The sequence below is a fragment of the Astyanax mexicanus genome, chromosome 23 (genome assembly GCF_023375975.1).
Source record: "Astyanax mexicanus isolate ESR-SI-001 chromosome 23, AstMex3_surface, whole genome shotgun sequence".
Classification (NCBI taxonomy): domain Eukaryota; kingdom Metazoa; phylum Chordata; class Actinopteri; order Characiformes; family Acestrorhamphidae; genus Astyanax; species Astyanax mexicanus.
Window position 1 is genome coordinate 19,404,258 of NC_064430.1, and position 21,844 is coordinate 19,426,101.

Sequence of the window (21,844 nt, forward strand, 5' to 3'; positions counted from 1 at the left end):
AATCAGCACTCAGTAGTAAAAGTAAAAGGAACCGACTGGCATAGAGTAGTAGTAAACTTGTCCAATCATCACTCAGCAGCAATAATACCAGCTAAACAGCTCTCAGCTTTAACCATGCCAACCAATCAGCACTCAGTAGTCTCAAATAATCAGTCCTCTTTAGTAGTGAAGCTGACCAATCAGCACTCAGTATTAGTAGTAAAGGCAATCGGTAGGCAGTAGCAGTGGAGCCAACCAGTCAGTTCTCAGTAGCACAAACAATAACCAATCAGCAATCAATAGCAGTAACGTCCACCAGTCAGTGGTCCTCCGTGATGGAAACACCAACCAATCAGCACTCACTAGTAGAATTATTTTTTTTTACATTTATTTTAGGTATAATATTAATGATTAAAGTTAATGACCTTAAATAACCTTTAAAATAGGCTAGATTAGCACTACACACTGTATAAAAGCATACATCTGCTTTTAAATAAATGTTTAATTTACTCATTCAAATTTCTGCTCTATACTAAATCTGTTTACTTTACTTAATAATTTACATATAACTATTCAAATGCAGTGTGTTTGTGCTTCTGTTCAGCATGGATTCATTCCTGTCCAACTTCATCAGTATAAACATGCTGTACATCAGATCCTGATGCTGGAGAAACTCAGGAGATTATTTATTTTAGTGAGGTGCTGCTCTCTGTTGGTGATGGATGGTACTGCAGTTAAGTATTTTCTTAGAGACTCACACTGACGTTTGATTGATGAATATACACATATCATCAAAAAATTGCTGCAATCAGAAGAAAGTGTCTGATTACTAGGAAAAATTAATAATTAAACATTTTGACTAATGTGGGCAATATTTACTGAGCTACACAACTAGACCTGGTGTGTAATGCATGAGTAACACAACATGCCAGACTTTTTCCTGTGATAATCTATGCCATGCTGCTTGAATATTCTCACACAATAGAGATCATGATCATGCTATAGAGATGTACAGGGTGTTAATAGCATGTCCTATAACATCTCACACATTTCAGAGACAATGGAGAGGCAATGGAGAGGCAACTGGCCTAACATACTCTAGCATATGTGGCAAGCTCTTGAGACAGCAGCAGTGTGTGAAGGATCGCTAGTTTGAATCCCGGTCATGTAGCATGCCATCAGCTGCCAGAGCCCTGAGAGAGCACAATTGGCCTTGCTCTCTTTGGGTGTGTATATGGAGCTCTATCCCCTCATCACTCCAAAGGGTGATGTCGATCAGCACAAGGCATCTGTGAGCTGATGTATCAGAACCGAGACACTGCACTTTCCTCTGAGCGTTAGCACTGTGATGCTACTGGGGAATGCTACATCAGCAGTTCAAAAAGAGGAGGTGACTGACTTCACATGTATCAGAGGAGGCATGTGATAGTCTTTATCCTCCTTGTGTTGTGGCATCACTAGTGATGGGGGTTATACAGCTGACTAACAGCTGTCTAGCAGCTGAATGGAGGGGACAATTAGCCTAGCTAAATTGGGGAAGAGAAAATGGGAAATAAATCTGTAAAAAATAAATGTTGGGCTATGAAAGTGTTTGAATTGAAAACCAAATGTGATTTGGTATAGTATTAAGATATTTTTGTTCGTTTTTCTGCTGACCACAGTGCTTTTATGAAGGATTCCAATAGGACAATGTAGAAAATAACTGACTGCTTCTTAAACTGGCTCCTTTCATGACGACCACAGTTTTCAGTTTATGTGTTAAGAAACGTACCGACCATAAAAAGCAAAAGCAACCACATTCAAACACCTACAGTACACACAGTTCACACTCAGTACACACTTTATACCATGGTCATTTTATTAGAAACACATACATTATGATGCTTATCATTGCTTTTTTGTGTTGTTTGAGTCTCAAATTGAATACTGCTGTTATTCCGCTGTTTGCACAGTCCGTGCCTGCGTTCTAAACTGACCACTGGCAAAATATTCCCAAAATAGTACCACTTCGATACTGTTGCTATGTCCATAAAATTCTCAGTTTAGAATAACTGTTAGCATCCACAAGGATCACGCTAACAGGCTGCAAAGCTCAGCAGCAGAAATTTACAAACATACAGAGGAGAACCTCTGAAAACAAGACAACTTGACATAAAAATGTATGGTTCTGGGAACCATGTTTACAATTAAAGGTTCTTAAACTGTAGGATAGCTTAAGCGCAGTAGAGCAAAGAGAGCTTCAAGGAATGGGTTTCCATGGCCGACTGTAGAGGAGCAGTGGAGTCTGTCTGGCAATTCGATGGATCAGTCTGGGTTTGATAATTGCCAAGTGTATGTCTATACGTACTACTGTACTTAACTCTGACTGCATTGTGCACATTTGTAAAGTTTGGTAGAGGGGGATTATGGTGTAGGGTAGTTTTTCAGGAGTTTGGCCCCTTAGTTATAGTGAAAGGAACTCTTAATATTTCAGCATACCCAGATTCTACACAAATTCATGTCCCCAACTTTCCAACATGACCGCACACCAGTTCACAAAGCAAGGACATCAACCCCCTGTGTGGTTTTCCACTAGGCAACTGTGTGGTTCACCAACAAGCAACTGTGTAGTTCACCTTTAGGCATTTGTGTGGTTCTCCTTCAGGCATCTAGGTGCTTCTTCTTCAGACAACTGCGTGGGTCTCCTTCAGGGAACTGTGTGGTTCTCCACTAGGCAACTATGAAGTTCTACTTCAGGCATTTGTGTGGTTCTCTTTCAGGCATCTAGATGCTTGTCCTTTAGGCAACTGTGTGGTTCACCTTCAGGCATCTGTATGTTTTTTCTTCAAGAAACTGTGTGGTTCTCCTTCAAACAATTGTGTGATTCTCCATCAGGTAACTGTGTAGTTCTCCTTCAGGCAAGTGTGTGGTTCTCCTTAAAGCAAATGTGTGAGTCTCCTTCAGGCAACTGCGTGGGTCTCCTTAAAGCAACTGCATGGTTCTTCTTCAGGCAACTGTGTGGTTCTCCTATAAGGCAACTGTGTGGGTCTCTTTAAGGCAACTGTGTGGTTCTCCATATAGCAAATGCATGGGTCTTCTTCAGGCAACTGTATAGTTCTCCTTCAGGCATCTAGGTGCTTCTTCTTCTTCAGACAACTGTGTGGTTCACCTTCAGGGAACTGTGTGGTTCTCCACTAGGCAACTATGTAGTTCTCCTTCAGGCATTTATGTGGTTCTCCTTCAGGCATCTAGGTGGTCTCCTTCAGGCAACTGTATGGACCTCCTTCAGGCAACTGTATAGTTATCCTTCAGGCAACTGTATAGTTCTCCTTTAGACAACTGTGTGATTCTCCATCAGGCAACTGTGTAGTCCTCTTTCAGGCGTCTAGGTGCTTTTTCTTTAGGCATCTATCTGTGTTGTTCTTCTTCAGGCATTTATGCAATCCTTAAGTCTTAATCCCTCAAAAAACATTATCTAGTAGGAAGAGTAGGTAACCATTTTCACTATATCTTCGCGGTTCCAGCAAGTTCTGCACTGGTTCTTCAGAGGTGTTCTGTGAGTTTATCAGGGGCACCAGCTGGTTAGGGGGTACAGCAGACAGTGGAGTGTTTTAAACCTGTAAAGAGGAGAGCCAGAATTTACAGATCTGACTACAGTTGAATAATAAGTTTCCATGTATTGAATAAAATTGACCAGAAGGAACCTGATTGAAAGTAGAACCAAGGACGAAAGAAGAGAACAAAATTTACCTGGAAGGATCTTCATCCGAACTGAATGCTCCCTTTAGCTCCACAGTATTCAGTTTACTTTCAAACACACCGTAGCTCAAGGTAACCTACACACAAATACACACACACACACACATATTATCCCACAGCTTTTTAATGTTTTAATTATACCTCCTTTGGTTGTGTTGTTGTGAAGAGTGCACTGCATATGAGTATGTTACAATGTGTACAATGTTATTACTTAGGTGTTCTTACCATGTTTCATTGTGCTATTATGCTTATGTTATTACATTATCACCATTGACTTACAATTACAAAAGCATTGCTATTGTATTATTACCATGTTATTAACACATTAATTACAATGTTATTACTAAAAGAGGTTGTGAAGATGCTAGTATTATAGAGGGACAGAGAGAAATAGAGGCTAACCATTAACACAGTAACAGTGAAGAACAGTTTCAAGCTGGTTAAAGCAGGTTTGTGGTGTTGTGTGATGTTATGTGATGCTGAGGTAACAGTCCAATTATATGGGGACTGTTATATAATTGGACTGTCTATGGGGACATCTCCAACAGCCTCACTTTACTACTATCCTCTCTGCTCTGGGCTAAAACTCTACAGCCGTACTTACCTGAAAATTAATTATTACCTGTCTACAGCCTTACCTACCTGAAAATTAATTCTCACCTGTCTACAGTCTCATCTGTCTATAGCCTCACCTATCTGGGAATGAAGTCTCACCTGTCTACAGTCTCATCTATCTGGGAATGAAGCAACACCTGTCTACAGTCTCACCTATCTGGGAAGGAAGTCTCACCTGTCTACAGTCTAATCTGGGAATGAAATCTCAGCTACCTAGAGTCTCATATGTCTACAGTCTCATCTATCTGGGAATGAAGTCTCACCTGTCTACAGTCTCATCTATCTGGGAATGAAATCTCAGCTACCTAGAGTCTCATATGTCTACAGTCTCATCTATCTGGGAAGGAAGTCTCACCTGTCTACAGTCTCATCTATCTGGGAATGAAGTCTCACCTTTCTACAGTCTCACCTATCTGGGAAGGAAGTCTCACCTGTCTACAGTCTTATCTATCTGGGAATAAAATCTCACCTGTCTACAGTCTTACTTGTCTACAGTATCACCTGTCTGGGAATGAATTCTTACCTGTCTACAGTCTCATCTCTCTGGGAATGAAGTCTCACCTGTCTACAGTCTCATCTATCTGGGAATGAAGTCTCACTTACCTAGAGTCTCATATGTCTACAGTCTCATCTATCTGGGAAGGAAGTCTCACCTGTCTACAGTCTCATCTATCTGGGAATGAAGTCTCACCTTTCTACAGTCTTACCTATATGGGAATGAAATCTTACCTGTCTACAGTCTTATCTATCTACAGCCTCATCTATATGGGTATGAAGTCTCACCTGACTAAAGTCTCACCTGTCTACAGTTGCACCTGTCATTGGATAAAGGTTCTAGTCTCACATATGTGTAGAAGTCTCACCTGGTTCAGTATTTCTCTTGGTGTGAGCTTCAGCAGGTTCTCGAGGTGGGAGTGGAACAGGTTACTGTGGATCATGGAGACACCCAGACGCTTCTCCACAATAAAGCCCATCGCACAGTCATCAGGTAGTCTTATCACCGCTGAAGTCTGCTCGAACCGGACACCACTGCATGTACACACACAAACACACACATTCATAATTAATGCAGCATAATGTCTTCTTATAAAATCTGGACAAAAACATGTTAGAAATGAGAGTATTTAACTGGTTTTAATGGTTAGACTGGTGGGTCTGACCTGGCCCATGGAGCCATCTTCTCAGCAAGTCCCCTGTTGATGCAGAACCCGGCTCCTCCTGTAGCGAACCAGAAGCTCACCTCACGCTGCAGAAACACACACACACACACACACACACACACAGAAAGAGAGTCACCAATACAGCTTTGTGTCCCAAGAGAGCATGTCAAGGTCAAAGCAATTATGGCTGATTATTAAGAGACAGAGAGAGAGAGAGAGTGTGTGTGTGTGTGTGTGTGTGTGTGTGGATGCTGAAAATTAGATTCGCCAAACCAAGTGGGTTAAGATGGGCAGATAAAGTGGACAGAGCAGTGCATGCTGGGAGACTGACCGTCTTGTTTCCCTCCAGCAGCTCCTGAGCTCTCATTGGTCGGTCCAGGCTGGGTTTCCCGATGTAAACGTCGGAGTTCGGGGGGAACGTGGTGAGCAGGTCCAGCAGAGGTCTGGGGTTTAGATAGTTATCATCATCCACATGACACAGCCACCTGCAGCCCCACACAAACATTAATAACAACATATTACAGATACATAAACCTGTAATAAACAGGAATAGTGCTGTTCTAAATAGAAATAGCACTGTAATAAACATGTACGCTACTATAATTAAACAGGTGTGGAACTGAAATATACAGGAAAATTTTACTAAACTCACTTTACTAAAGCTATGGAATAGCTATGTAATAAACAGGATCAGAGCTGTAATTAACAGGGATAACACTGTAATAAGTAAAAATACCCCTGTAATAAAAATAAATAGCACTGTAATAATTAAAAATACCGCTACAAGAAACTGAAATAGCACTGTAATAAATATAATAATAGTAATAAACAGAAATAGTTTTGTAACACACAGTATTAGGGCTATAATATACAGACATAGTACTGAAATAAACATAATTAGTGTTAAAATAACCAGGATCAATAAACAGAATAAACAGAAATAACACTGTGATAAACAGAAATATCCTTGTAATAAACATGAATAGCACTGTAATAAACAGAAATAGTACTGTACTCTAATAAACAATAATGCAACTCTAATAAACAGAAACCGCACTGTGATCAACATGAATTAAACTGTAATAACAGTAATAACAGATATGTAAATAAACAGGAGTAGCACTGTAACGAACATGAATAGGGCTGTAATAGACAGGAACAGTACTGTAATACAGAGCTGTGCTGTTTATTCAGTGCTGTTATGGACAAGCACTGAATAAAACAGGAACAGCACTGCAATAGTCAGGAATGTTGCTGTAATAAATGACATTAATAAACCTACTCTTTATCAGAGGCCATGAAATGATCATATTCAGCAGCCATCTTGCAGGACAGAGCCTGATGATTGTGTTCAGGAGAGCAACTGGTGACTATAAGGTTAAAACCTTCACACACACACACACACATATATATACACACACACACACATATACACAAAATCAATATTTAAAAAAGAAAGATTCGGAAAATAAAAACTAATAATAATAGATTAAAAAGACATTTGTGTGTGTGTGTTACCTCGAGAGCTGATCTCCTGATCTGGAGTATCTGTGAAGATATATGTCTGTGAAAATAAATCAATAAAAATGAATATATGAATAATGTAGATGAAAGAAAATGAAAATTAAACTTGTATAAATGTATACTGATTCTATACTAACAAATATCTGGCAAACTAAGCACTACTACTACTGTTTATAATTTACTATATAACAATACCTTTAATACAATACTGCATGATAGGAATGCACCTCAAACTGACATCACTCCCATTCATAATCACATGACACTGCACATGACACTACTAGGAAGCTCATCACCGTAATATTGATTACACCTGTTCACCTCACTACATATACACTCTTAGGGTAGAACCAGGGTAGAACGTAGAAAGAACACATCATACAGATGCGGGTAGCTCCAGACTTGGTCACACAACTGCTCCTCAAAACTTTCCGTCATTTTGATGCTGTTTAGCGGCTACACTGCCCCTAGCGGTTTTGTGTGTATTGCACCTCGCATACGCACAACCTACGCTCCAAACCGATGCAGGATACGCAAAGCAGCCATGATGCGTACACATGTGCTTAGTTATCAGCAAGTATTTCTCTGCCTTCACTTTACAACTTATTTCTTGACTGTGTTAGCTCTCCTGTTAAGAACTTTTTTCGTAATTCTTTGATTCTGATTTTTGCCTGCCCCTGCAATATTGCCTCTCTGAGTATGACCCTTGGACTGCTTCTGGTGTTTGGTATGTTTACTGGTGTTGACCCTGCTTGTTTTGACTGCCCACTTCACACCTACTTTATTCCATAAAGTATTTGATTTGCATCTGCATGTGTCCAAGTCCTGTCCAGTCATAAAGGATGACTTGAATAAAACAAGGTATTCTAGGAATGAAGTGCTGTCATCATTTTCCACAACTTGAAAGTTATTACAATTTTAATGATCTGTTTTATAGAGAGAATGTTAATTTGTGGTCTATACAATAATGTTTCTGTATGAAATTCATGGTGTAATCATATGTACTGGTGCAATACGTACTGTAAAGCTTCACTTTTAAATACCTTAACCCCTTCAGACCCTGCGTTCATTGCAATGGACATTATGTATCCTTGCATTTAACACAGATTGAAACCTATTGTCCATCAGAATAGACATTTATTAGACAATCATGTAATAATTAAAATACCACTGTAAAAATTGGAAATAGCACTGTAATAATTAAAAATACCACAGTAATAAAAAGAAATAGCACTGTAATAATTAAGAATAGACATTTATTAGCCAATCAAAAAGCAGAAAAATCTGGAAAAAGGCTGCAAACTGAAACAAAGCATGGCAGCATCCTAGATAATGAGTAAACACATTTTTTTCCTCCATAATGTTATGATGTTTATTTTACTCTTTAAGAATACTTTATGAAATAGAAGAACGTATATAAAAGTTATACAGAATAAAAAGATGTCACTGCCATAGACATAAAAAATAAATACATTTTACTTATTTATTAATTTAATCTTTTTTTGAGTGCATTACACACATTACATATTTGTTAATCACTAGAACATAATTCAGGTCTGAAAGTGTTAAATATATAATTATGAATTTCTTTGAATTCCAATGAATTTCCAACTTGAGTGACTCCAATTAAAATTTGCATTGCAAGTCCGCTTCCTGTTTGCAAACTTAATTCATATTCAGATTCAAGAACTGAACTGTACTTTAGGGTTTATTCTCCATTCAGTTTAGAATTTTGTACAACCCTGTTATGAAGAGACTTAACCTACAGTGGTTGCTGTAGTGTTGGTAAGTGGTTGCTGTCTGTCTGGTTTAAAGCTCTGAGGAAGTGAAACAGGAGGAACGGTTACTTCTGTTTTTAATGTTGAACAAAAACAAAAAGAAGAACTTCCTTAAAGAACTCCACATCTACGGTTGCGTTCTGTGATCAGAGTGAAAGTGCAGTCAAGACGCTGGATGATCACCATCTCAGCTCACTTTCAAATCCCAAATCTCCATGCCATCCCAAACCATCCCAAAAAGAACACCACCATTCCACACAGCAAACTCTGTTTTTTGGAATAAACTCCCTGAGAGTTAATATCAACTGATTTTAAGTGTGTATATATGCGTGACCATCGAATCCAACCTATAACAGAGCTAAAGCAACTCTTTTCTGGGATTTTTTTGGCCTTTTAACTCTGTTCAGAAGTTAAATCTGAACTGTTGTGGGAGTTAACATATTTATCCCATCTGGAGTAAAATACATACACCTCTCAGCTGGAGTTCATTTTAAAATAAATTCCTTCACAGTGTTAACATCTAACGATAAAAAAGGGTGTGTTATTAAACTAATATTATTAAAAAAACAATGTAATATTTTAAAACCCAGCAATTTAGGAGTAAATATATAGTCATTACTGATTAAAACAACAATTTTTTACTCAACAAGTTTATGCCAGGGTATATTTTTTCACTGCAGTTCCCAATGTATTGCCAGCACTTTGTCACACTTAACAGTGCAGAAGATGGTAACTTCAGCACGTTCGCGTTCCAGCACTGGGGTCTTGGGTTCAAGTCCCTATCTGGGTGGAGTTTCCATTTTTTCCCCGTGTCTGCGTGGGTTTCCTCCGGGGACTCCGGTTTCCTCCCACAGTCCAAAGACATGGAGATCAGGTAAATTAAATACTCTAAATTATCCAGAAAAATTGAATACTCTAAAGTGGTCTGGTAAATTGGTTACTCTTAATTGATTTGGTGTGTATGTGTAAAGTGTGTGATATATATGTACGTTTGTGTGTGTGTAAATGTGTGTGTATGACTGTGCCCAGATATGGATTGGCACTCTGTCCTGGGTAAATGCTGTAGTGCCCGATGCGGTCCTCCATGGGGGACGGTTGTTTCCGGTTGAGAATACGCTGTGCGCTATTGGCTGCCGCTTCTCACCGGTGTGTGGATGAGTGCTGAGTATGAATGGTTGTGTGTAAAATGGGTAAATTGTAAAGTGTCCTTGGGTTTCTAGAAAGGCGCTGTATAAGTTGAACTTCTTTCATTCATTCATTTAATCATTTCATAAAATATAATGAAACATCCCATAGAAGGAAGCCCTGGTGGGCAAGACTTCACACTAACGGTGAGTAGTAGTCTAAGTTGGAGAATACACTCAAATTGAACACTTTCACACAATTTAGTTTAACTCCAGTTGTTCCACTGCTCCACAGCTTCATGCTGGGGGGCTGTAAACCCCTCTAGCTCAAACCTAGAAGTAGGCTAGGTTCGTGTTTATCTGCTACAGAGAGTTTTATTCTATTTGCAGTAGTTCTCTACATGTACTAGGCAAGATGTGCGTGTGTGTGTCTCAGCAATGGGTGCAAATGAATGTCTCACAGTCTTGTTTCTGTTTAAGTTTAGTACTCAGACTGAGGCAACACATTCTTGTACAGTGTGTGTGTGTGTGTGTTTGACAGTTTGCTCAAATCTTTCTTTCTGCACACTTCCTCTCTCTGTCGAAGGAACATCCTGTTGCTGTTTTCACACACACTGCTTCCTGTTAGCGCATACACACACACACAGTGTCTACAAGAACACAACGTACAATGATACAGTTAAAATAAACCAAAAAACAATATATATGGATATGTATACTTTAAGGGGCCTACTTTTTTTATCTATAGGCTCTGCACAGGTTGAGTTTGGGCGTCAGTGTGTCTTTGCTATCATAATCACGGGAAAAGTATGCCTTGCGTGGCTCAATATGTGCAAAAGGCATGTACTAATTCTCTTAATTAATCATGGACGTGTGTTTTTGGCATAACATGAAAATATAAAAAAAAAAATCAACGTCACTTGCCATTACCTTTAAGAGTCAGGTGACTTTGGTGAATTGCTATTTTAACAGTGCAGAGCTTCTGCACTTCTTAGCATAGGAAAGGTCATTTACAATATATATATATATAGGCACTATAGTTACAGATAAATCTGTACCATATAAAAATTTACCATATTTTTCACACTAAAAGGCGCACTGAAGCTGGAGTAGCTTTAGCATTAGCTGATAGATGCTATTTCCCAGTGGAAGTGGTTGCTGTTTTGGTTACTTAGCTTAGCTTTTCTCAACTTAGTTATGTTCCCCCCCCTAACCACCGCCCAGTGGCGAGATCTGCTGAATTAGAAGTTCCTCATAGTGTCTCTTAAAATGTGCTTTATAATCCGGTGCATATAATCCTTATGTATGAAAATAGACCCGAAAATAGGCGTTCATTGATAGTGGTGCCTTATAATACAGTGCACCTTATAGTGCAAAACAAATACGGTATATAGTTAAAGTTTTAGACAATACAGTACCGTTATACACTTAAAGCAATAGGCTCTATGGAAAAAGCTAAACATATATTTTGAGCACAATAAAAGCTTCAGACACTATAGTTACAGATATATCCTGAATGTTCAGAAGCTGCTATTTTACTGATATGTTGTTGATAAGTTAAGAGTCTGATGATTGTATTTTAGTTTTATAGTTAAGTTAATTAATTAGTGACTTTATTATTATTTAAAGTGTGGTTAAGTATGGTGTTTAGAGGATATGTATGTGTGATCAGAGGCTGTGATAATGCAGCACTATCCCCTCGTTCTTCTTCTATCTGTGTGAACGTTATCAGTGTGAATGGAGCGTGGGCTTTTATACGACGGCACTCAGCCCAGCTGCAGCTTCCCCAACACCTCCACTATCTGTCCCAGCGTCCAGCTAATCTCACCAGCCTTCTTACATTAAGAGTAACGGATGCTCTTCAAGTGGAACTGCATGTTGGGAATTCACTGTGACACCCCTCTCAGAGATAGCAGTCAATACTTCGGCCAAAACTCTCACAGTGAGTGTGATAACAGTGATAACACACACACATGAACATCCTACAGTGAGACAGTGTCAGAGGCAGTCATGATCACTGCGGTAAATTGTCTGTTAAACTACTGAAATCAGAACGAAGGCAAATACTGATCCATATGTGTCTCATGTGGCAAACATAGAGGCTAGGTGGTTGCTATGGTGTTGCTAGGTGAGTGCTATAGTGCTGGTAAGTCATCATTGCCAAGTGGTTTCTATGGTGTTCCTTTGTAGATGCTATGGATTTGCTATATGGTTGCTTCAGAGTTGCTTAGTGGCTGCTATGGTGTTGCTAGGTGGTTGCAAATTGACGAAGTAGTTTAGTGGTTGCTAGGGTGATCCTAGGTGAGTGTTTTAGTGTTGCTTGGTGGTTGCTGTGGATTTTTAAGATGGTTGCTACAGAGCTGTGTAGTTGTTTCTTTGGTGTTACTAGGTGGTTGCTTTAGTGTTGCTAGGGGGATGTTGTTGACTGGCTAGATGGTTACTACGGACTTGCTAAGAGTGCTAGCTCTGGCTTTGCTAGACAAATGCTAAAGTGTACCTAGGTGAGTGCAATATTGTTACTAATTGATTGCTATGCTATTGCTTAAGTGGTTGATAGGTAGATTGTGTGATTGCTACTTAGTGGTTGCTATGTTGTTGCTAGGTGAGTGTGTCAGTGTTGCTAGGGGTTGCTGTGGATTGGCTACATGGTTGCTACAGATTTGCTTAGTGGTTGCTGGGGTGTTCCCATGTAAGGGCTTTAGTGTTGTTTAGTGGTTGCTGTGGATTTTCCAGGTGGTTTATATAAGCTTGTTAGGGGATTATTGTGGATTGGCTAGATGGTTGCTAGCAACTTTCTTAGTGCTTGGATGACATGATGTTGCTTGATGGTAGCTCTGTTTTTGCTAGATGAATGCTAAAGTGTACCTAGGTGAGTGCAATATTGTGGCTAGGTGATTGCTATGGTATTGCTGAGTGGTAGATAAGTAGGTGTGCGATTACTACTTAGTTGTTTCTATGGTGTTGCTAGGTGGGTGCTTCAATGTTGCTAGGGGGTTGTTTTGCTAAATGGTTGATGTGAGTTGCTTAGTGGTTGCTAGGGTGTTTCCATGTGAGTGCTTTAGTGTTGCTTAGTGGTTGCTGTGGATTTTTAGATGGTTACTACACAGCTGCTTAGTTGTTTCTTAGGTTCTGCTAGGTTGTTGCTATAGTGTTGCTAGGAGGCTGTTGTGGATTGGCTGGATGGTTGCAACAGACTTGCTTAGTGGTTGCTATGATGCTAGGTGGTAGCTCTGGATCTGCTAGACGATTTCTAGAGTATTTCTAGGTTAGTGCAATATTGTTGCTAAGTGGTTGATAGGTAGATGTGCACATACTACATACTGGTTATTATGTTGTTGCCTGGTGAGTGTAGAACTGTTGATAGGTGGTTGCTGTGGATTGGCTAGATGGTTGCTATGGTATTGCTTAATGGTTGATAGATAATTTGTGCTTGCTTCTTAGTGATTGCTATGGTGTTGCTAGGTGGGTGCTTCAGTGTTACTTGGTTATTGCTGTAGTCTGGCTAGATGGTTGCTATGGAGTTGTTAAGTGGTTGCCGGGGTGTTCCTAGGTGAGTGTTTTAGTGTTGCTTAGTGGTTGCTGTGGATTTTCTGGATGGTTGATATAGAGCTGCTCAGTTGTTTCTTGGATGTTGCTAGGTGGTTGCTTGCTATGGTGTGGCTCGGTGAGTGTAATATTGTTGCTAGGTGGTTGATAGGTAGATGTGTACTTACTTCTTAGTGATTGCTATGGTGTTGCTAGGTGGGTGCTTCAGTGTTGCTTGGGGGTTGTCGTGGATCGGCTAGATGGTTGCTATGGATTTGCTTAGTGGTTGCTATGGTGTTTATCGTTGAGTGTAATGGTGTTGCTAGGTGGTTGATAGGTAGATGTGTGTATACTACTTACTGGTTACTATAGTGTTGCTAGGTGGGTGCAGTGGATTGGCTAGATGATTGCTATGGAGTTGCTTAGTTGTTGCAAGGGTGTTCCTAGGTGAGTGCAATAGTGTTGCTAAGTTGTTGCTAAGGTATTGCTAAGTGGTTGATAGGTAGATGGTTGCTAGGTGGGTGTCTTATTGGCGCTTGGTGATTCCTGTGATTTTGCTAGATTGTTGCTGAGGAGCTGCTTATTAGTTTATTTGGTGTTGCTAGGTGGTTGCTAGTTTGTTTGCTTGGGTGGTAAATCGTTGCTCGGGAGGTCAGTATGAGGCTATTGATACTACTAGTACTGGGGAGTTGTTTTGTGTTTACTATGGTGTTGCTAGTTGTGTGTAGTAGTGTTTCTAAGTGGTTGCTAGGGTGTTGCCAGACGGGTGTTTAGCAGTTACAGTGGTTGCTAGGTGCTGGTTTTGAAGATCAGCAGAAGTACTGGTGTGTACAGATTGAGTAATGGTACTAACATGCTTCTTGGTTCTGGATATCCATGTGTCCAGCAGCAGTGCGAGGCGGATGCTGTGGAACCGGCCGGTGGTCTTCACGGCGATGAAGATGTCCTCCACCCTTAGCGGGCCTTTTCTCCGGCTGTCCTGCAGGGGGAGCTTTGGACTGTCCTTGGTGTGTGTCTGCAGTTGCAGGAACACGAAGTACACGACGATGGTCACCAAGGCCAAAGGCAGGGCCCTCAAAACCTTCCTCATGGTCATCCTGAAGACGAGCAGAGCGGCCCGGTCACATCTTTAAGAGTTCAGAGATCAGGGCACACTGGTGCATGCTGGAACAGTGCGCTGTGGGAATCATGGTCTGAAAGATTAAAGCAATTACACTATAATTAAAACTATAGAATCTATTGTTAGACAATAAAAACATACCGCTTAAAGCTTATGGCTATACAATTTAGTCTATATCCATTACAGTTATATAGATCAAAGGTATAGATAGTATAGTTTCAATTATAGTTAAAGCTTTAGACACTATAGTTATAGTTTATATGGTAAAAGCTGCAGGAAACATAATAATAGCCATAGGCCTCTATGTGCGTATAGTTACAGAAATATAAGCTAAAAGCATTACAGTTATATAGATTAAGCGATTAGCACTATAGTTACAGCAATAGTAGCAGCTATATACAATGGCATTAAAAAGTATTTGCAGATTTCATTTTTGCTTTTTTGTCATACTATTTTTTTAACAAACTTTAATATCAAACAAAGATAACCTAAGTTAATCTAAACAGCACTTTTAAATCCTGATATTTTTACGATATGGTTAAAGCTATAGACACCCCAGGTGTAGTTATGTAGTTAAAGCTATATTCACTATATTTACACTCATATAGTTAAAGCTACTGTATAATCACCATAGTTACCGTTATATAGGTTAAGCTATAGATACCACAGCTATAGTTATGTAGTTAAAGCTATAATCACTATAGTTGCAGTTATATAGGTAAAGCTATAGACACTACAGCAATAGTTATGTAGTTAAATCTATAATCACTATAGTTACAGTTATATAGTTAAAGCTATAAACACCACAGCTATAGTTATGTAGTTAAATCTATAATCACTATAGTTACAGTTATATAGTTAAAGCTATAGACACCACAGCTATAGTTATGTAGTTAAATCTATAATCACTATAGTTACAGTTATATAGTTAAAGCTATAGACACCACAGCTATAGTTATGTAGTTAAATCTATAGTCACTATAGTTACAGTTATATAGTTAAAGCTATAGACAGCAAAGGTATAGTTATGTAGTTAAAGCTAAATTTATTATAGTTACAGTTATATAGTTAAAGCTATAGACACCACAGCTATAGTTATGTAGTTAAATCTATAATCACTATAGATACAGTTATATAGTTACATAGTTTAATGTATAAAGGCACGCACCGTTAGTGTCTAGCTTGAGCAAGTGTGACTCCTTACACTTCCTCTATTCACTACGACGCCCAAACTGCTTTTAGAGCATTTCCTGCTGCAGCTTGCATCCTGCACACAGCCAGCCAGCCCACCAATACCAGCAGAGGTGCACAGAGTAGAGCTCCATCCATGATCCTCCATCCTCCAGCTGAAGTACAAGCTCCTGAGAGGTTCTCCTGTACACCTGCAGTGCTGAAGTGCTGAAGAATTTTAGTATCGGTACATTTATTAGCATATATTAGCATTTTAGCATTTTAGTGTGTAATCCATGTAAAGAAATCCTAGACTAAGACTCACCTCACCACGGTCAGCTTCTGCGAGTGTGAGTCGCTGCTACTGACTCACCATATGTGTGTGTGTGTGTGTGTGTGTGTGTGTGTGTGTGTGTGTGTGTGTGTGTGTGTGTGTGTGTGTGTGTGTGTGTGTGTGTGTGTGAGTGTGGGTGTGCGTGCGTGCGTGCTCGCTGGGTGAAGTGTCTGCTGGATGAGGCTGTGGGAAGAATGCACCACCCACCCACACACACACACACACGCACCCAAATACATGCCCACACACACAAACACCACACAGCTCTGCAGCCGCTTCCTCTGGCCATTAATCCCGAACAGGTTTCCCTCGGCGATTGCGCAATCCATCTGAGAAAGGCTTCAGTTTACACAGTCTGATGCTGATTAATACAGGGCAGACCCGTCACAACAAGGCAAGCAAACCAATCAATTGCCTAGGGCTCCAATGACAGGATATGAATTGAACGCAATGGTCAAAATGCAGGACAATACAACAACACTGCTATCAGAATCCCCCTCAAGGGAGCTCCTCCCACTAGTTGCTGAGAGTAGCCAGCCAGTCAGGTTCATCATTCCTGCAACCGACAAAATATGAACCTTCTGTAATTATGATAAAGCAGAGTTATCCTTTAGAAAGCCAGAAAAGAAAGGAGACAAAGGAATAAAAAGAAAAGAAAATCAAGACATAGGCTTAAAAAAACATATCACAACATACAGACACTTTATTGTCATTGAGCATTTATTTGCAGAAAAGTAGAAATGGCATATTAACAAAAAAGATGCAGAGCTTTCAGACCTCAAATAATGCAAAAAGAAAACAAGTTCATATTCATAAAGTTTTAAGAGTTAATCCTGGTTTATAATCACAGTGTTCATGCATCTTGGCATGTTTTCCTCCACCAGTCTTACACACTGCTTTTGGGTAACTTTATGACAATTTTATTAAGCAGTTCAGCTTGATCTGATGGCTTGTGATCATCCATCTTCCTCTTGATTATATTCCAGAGGTTTTTAATTTGGTAAAATCAAAGAAACTCATCATTTTTAAGTGGTCTAGTCGAAGATCACAACATATTACATTTCACATCCCTTGCACAGTCTTAATTAGGGTTGTTGATCAATGCTAAAACCAAATTAAAAAACTAATTTTTTAATTGTGAGCAATGCAGAAACAAGAAACACAAGTATAAACACTTACAACAACATAGGCCACTTGCACAGTTTACACAATACAAAAACAGAAGGACAATTCAGCATCAATGCTTTTTTTATTCCGTTCTTCATTCCACCTTAAATGGTACAGGACCTACATTATGGCATCTAAGACATCTTCATTTAATTTTCCTTTCCACCTTAAACAGTGCAACAGTTACTTTATGGTGCTTAAAGCCCTTATTCTAATGTTGCATGCCACATTAAATTGTGCAATTGCTACATAAGAGCTTAAGGCCTGTTAAACCCTTTAACTGGAACAGAAGGTTCAAATAAAAAGCCATGATTCACATTCTGGTACCTGAGAAATTTGTTTCACCAGTTTTATCCTGGCTCCTAAAGCCTCTTCATCTCATTCTCCGTTACACCTTAAACAATGCTACAATGTCATTATGGTGCTAAAACACAATTATTCTTTATTTCTATGCTACTTTAAATTATGTAGAACCTTAAATGGCCACAATGAAACTATTGAGCTCTTTGGAAAAAAAGGTTGAAATAGGAAACTTGAATTTACATTCTGTTAATTCCATACACTGACACTTCCATTCCACCTTAAAGTGGCAGCAGTTACATTATGGAGTTTAAATCCCCTTTTCTAATTTGCCATGCCATCTTAAATGGTGCAGAGGGACAGTTTGGTCTGATGCACCAGAATGTAACCTTTACGGTGGAATGGAAGGTTAAATTAGGAATATGACGGTTACAATCTGGTGCATAAGGCCTCTTCATTTAATTCTCCATTTCACCTTAAATGGTGTAGCAGTGACATTACATTCTTAAAGCCACTTAATCCTTATTTTCTGTATTTTCTGCACCTTAAGTGGTGCATTTGTTACGTTTTAACCTAAAGCACAAGAATGAAACTGTGGAACCCATTAAGGTGGAACAGAAGGTTTAACTAATACAATGGTAGTGGCATTCTGATAAGTAAGACTTCTGGTCCACCTTAAAGGGTTCCACAGTTACATGCTTGTGCCTCAGGTCTGAATGAAACAATTACACCACTTAAGGTGGAACAGAAGGTTTGACTATATAATATGTGAGTGGCATTCTGGTATCTCTGGCCATTTAAGGTGGAATGAAAGATTTGAATAAGAAGCCAGTGAATAAGGAGTATGGAGGACAAAAAAATAGGTAATTATAAATAAATAAATGCACATATTAAGGAATAAATAAATATATAAATGAATTAATAATTGTGTAGATAAATAAATGAATTAATAAATCAATTTTGTCATGAAAAAGTACACACTTAAAATTATATCTATTATAATCTATTTATATATTTCCATGCATAAGCCTTTATTTGGGTCTTTTTCTTCATTTATTCATATATACATTTATTGACTGATGTGTTTTTACATTTCTCTATTATTAATTTATTTCTGCATGGATTTATTTATTTCAACATTTATCTTTTTATTTATTTATTATTTTAATATTTCTACATTCTTTATTACCACATTTTTCATGTATTTATTTATTTATTTCCATATTTCTCAATTTATTTATTTCTGTATTTCTGCATTTGTATGTTAATGAGGTAGGCGGTCCTATTCTATTCTGGCTCTAAAGCATGATTGGTCAGCTGGAGAATCAGACAGAAGCAGCCGGTCTCTAATTACTCTATCGTTAGGCGCTGATTATTTGTTAGCACGATGCTAAGTGGTGTACCTAAGCTTCCATTATTTATTAGCCACATTAGCCTTATGGGACATTCCAGGATTTTGGTACATTTCAGGGGTGGTCACTTCTGAAAATTTGATCTTCAATTTGATCATTTTTAGTCATATATTTATTAAACACAGGTAATAGACTATGAAAAAGTTTGATTCGTCAAGCTCAGGTATCAAAGCAGTTTTTTAAATTAGATTATGCAATATATTTGGCAACTTACAGTAACAGGGTTGCCAGTAACAGGGTTGCAAATCTAGGCTAAGTTGTGGTTTACCCCAGGAACAGATGCTAAGTGTAAAATTTAGCTATGTATACAAGATCAAGGACAGACATGGTTATATAAGTATATAAAGTAAATTTTGACTCTACTCATTATTAGTCTTACAATATGAGTAACAGCGTTGCGTTCACTGAGTGACACACACAAGCTGGACAAACATACTTGGAAAAAAAGAATTAAAAAATTGTTAGAGCACTTACTCTTGGTCTTGCCATGTGGGCAGAAAATGTCCTTGTGATGTCACTTCCTTTGTGCCAGTAGACAAATATTTTTAACTCTTTCTCTGCCAGGTAAAATTCCTTATGGTGACAGGGTTGCACGCATGTTGTGGGACACAAAATAAAAACTGTAACATGCAATACATTGTAGACCAAAGAAGTTGTTTTCATAAGTAAAGGAGATGCGTAACAACAATACACAAGAGGAAGTCATTTATTTAGAGCTTATTTTAATTGTTAAGTTTGCCAAAGGAGTTGGTCACCCAGTGTGTGGGACAAGAGACTAAAGAGAGGTATTCAGTATTTTGAATAATATCTAAGGAGCTTATTTTTCCACCATATTTTACAGTTTGTTTTATAACAAGTAAATGTTTTTCACAAAAAAATGTCATTTAGATATTTTGGATATGTACATTTGAAATTTAAGTGGTGGAACAGGAAATGTACCAAAATCCTGGAACGTCCCTTATACCTTCAATGCTAAACCTAAAAAAAAATAATTAATTTGGAGTGAAAGTAGGGTAAACTGGGGGAATCTGACATTGTTCAAAACTTTGGCTTTAAAGTACAGTTGGACGTATTGATGCTGCATCATGGAAGCTCTGAGTGAGGAGGGAGGAATGACAGCATCAACAAGGGAAAACACCTTTGTTTGTTTGTGGTTTCTCAGAGTTCTCTTCTTTCCTGCATTCATCCCTCACTCCCAGTGCCCAGCTGCCTCCTTTTCTCCTCGCTCCCTCGCTCGGTGGATCCCTGGAGTAAACCGGAGCCGTCCCTGCACGGAGCGGCCAGGAAACACCCGGCATCGCTTTACCGCCCACATGAAAAGAGCCTTTTAACACGGCAACCGCGCGGCTCCCTGTTTTACACAATGGCTCCGGGGGCAGCCCCCTGCAGACTCCTACAGAGCTAATCTACACAGAGACAGCATCAACACAGCGCCCCCTTCTGACTGCTGTAATGTTCAAATAACAGCCATTTCCAGAACAAAGCTCCAATAACATTCACATCTAAAATAAAGCTTTAATTACCTACTTTTTCACACTATAAGGTGCAATTAAAATCCTTTCTTTTTTTTTCCAAAAATCTTCAGTAAGCCTTATAATCTGGTTCACTTTATGTATGAATTCTACCAGTCATGTTGTAAGGAGCAGTAAAGCCACTCCGCTGAGGTGCAGTGTTATACAGGAGTTTCAGTTTAGTTCTCCAGAACTGAGACTGGAGCAGTATTAGCATTAGCCTCTAGATGCGCTAAGCGCTAGCTCTTTCACAGTTCAGAGGTAAGTATTATCAGCCTGTAGCCTGCTGCTAACCCCACCTAGTACTGCTGAAGCAGTATTAGCATGTTGCTAAATGCGTTAAGCGCTAGTACTTAGTAGCCTTCAGAGGTGAGTATGTAGTCTGCCGTGTGAAAACAAGCTACATGGGACAAACCGCTAGCTGATGTTGCCCTGGCTTACTGGAACACTCAGGCTTCCTCAGATTAGTGCTAGCGGTTAGCTGCTAATGCTGCTGCACCCAGTAAAAATCTGGAAATCTAAGCTTACTGTAAATAAACAGAAGTGCTTTACTCACCTAAATAAACAGTTTTCAGGAGAGAAATTGGTGTAGATTAACATCCAGCGCTCGTTTGACTTTAAAATATATAGTTTTTTTTTTTTACTTATTTATGAAAATAGACCTGAAAATAGACCTGAAAATAGACCAGAAAATAGACGTTTATCGATTTAGTGCACCTTATAATCCGATGCACTTTATATAGTGTGAAAAATACAGTACATTGAAATCCTTTAATGTTATTGATTTTCTTTTCTTGTGACTAATCTTATTGCTCACCACTAGAGGTCCCAATTTAATACCATCCTAGGAACCACCTAGGACACTCTAACCATTAACTACAATCACTCTGGCACCGTCCCCCATCAAATATATCCTTACAGGCAACATAACAGTCTGGTTTAGGAAAATATAAGAAGCAGTAGTAACCTGCAGAGGGTGGCAAGGAAATCGTAAGGACCTCAACCAATACTACAAGCATAGAGAAGGCAAACAGAGAGAGGATGAGGAGAAGTTTTTCACTTACATTCTATATACTGTATCATCATTACATTCACACAAATACACAAGGTTTTATTCCATTTCAGCAGTTTTTTTTTTTTACTTATGTATGTATGTATGTATGTATGTATGTGTTTGTAAATGAGTGCCTAGGAAACATATAGAACCACCTAGAAACATCTTAGGAATTGTTTAAGCTGCACAACTACTTCAAAAAGTGCATCGTCAATTAATTTGAGTAGTTATTAATAAAGGTGTGTTGTGATGGTTCATCATTTGCTACTGAAAAAATGAAAAATGAACATTCACTAAAACTACATTCTATCAAAATTCTGTTGTTGTTCTACT

At 38.8% G+C, this 21,844-nt stretch overlaps 1 protein-coding gene across 4 annotated transcripts; it reads right to left on the bottom strand.

The window, feature by feature from the left end:
- Nucleotides 1-1,816: 1,816 nt before the first annotated feature.
- On the bottom strand, nucleotides 1,817-16,162 carry mfng (MFNG O-fucosylpeptide 3-beta-N-acetylglucosaminyltransferase). Of its 4 annotated transcripts, XR_007429247.1 has the most exons (11): nucleotides 16,059-16,162; nucleotides 15,732-15,953; nucleotides 14,297-14,636; nucleotides 7,011-7,056; nucleotides 6,775-6,877; nucleotides 5,824-5,977; nucleotides 5,493-5,578; nucleotides 5,196-5,361; nucleotides 3,709-3,794; nucleotides 3,239-3,575; nucleotides 1,817-3,052 (listed from the first exon to the last, which is right to left on the bottom strand). XR_007429247.1 is itself a non-coding variant. In XM_049471352.1 (10 exons), the coding sequence occupies exons 3-10, from the start codon at nucleotides 14,537-14,539 to the stop codon at nucleotides 3,524-3,526; spliced, it is 936 nt and encodes a 311-aa protein (XP_049327309.1). In that variant the 5' UTR covers nucleotides 14,540-14,620; nucleotides 15,732-15,953; nucleotides 16,059-16,162; the 3' UTR covers nucleotides 1,817-3,523. The 4 variants fall into 4 exon arrangements, 3 of the variants coding, with proteins under 3 accessions (XP_049327309.1, XP_007230064.3, XP_049327308.1); XM_049471352.1 differs by having other exon boundaries at nucleotides 1,817-3,575; nucleotides 14,297-14,620; XM_007230002.4 differs by having other exon boundaries at nucleotides 1,817-3,575.
- Nucleotides 16,163-21,844: the final 5,682 nt, after the last annotated feature.

Excerpts from the sequence above, each read along its gene's own strand:
- mfng (XM_049471352.1), bottom strand. The coding sequence starts at position 14,539 with ATGACCATGAGGAAGGTTTTGAGGGCCCTGCCTTTGGCCTTGGTGACC. Across the intron at positions 7,057-14,296 it reads TATCCAGAACCAAGAAGCAT|ACATATATCTTCACAGATAC; the intron begins GTTAGTACCATT and ends TTATTTTCACAG. Across the intron at positions 5,978-6,774 it reads TTCATGGCCTCTGATAAAGA|GTGGCTGTGTCATGTGGATG; the intron begins GTAGGTTTATTA and ends GTGGGGCTGCAG.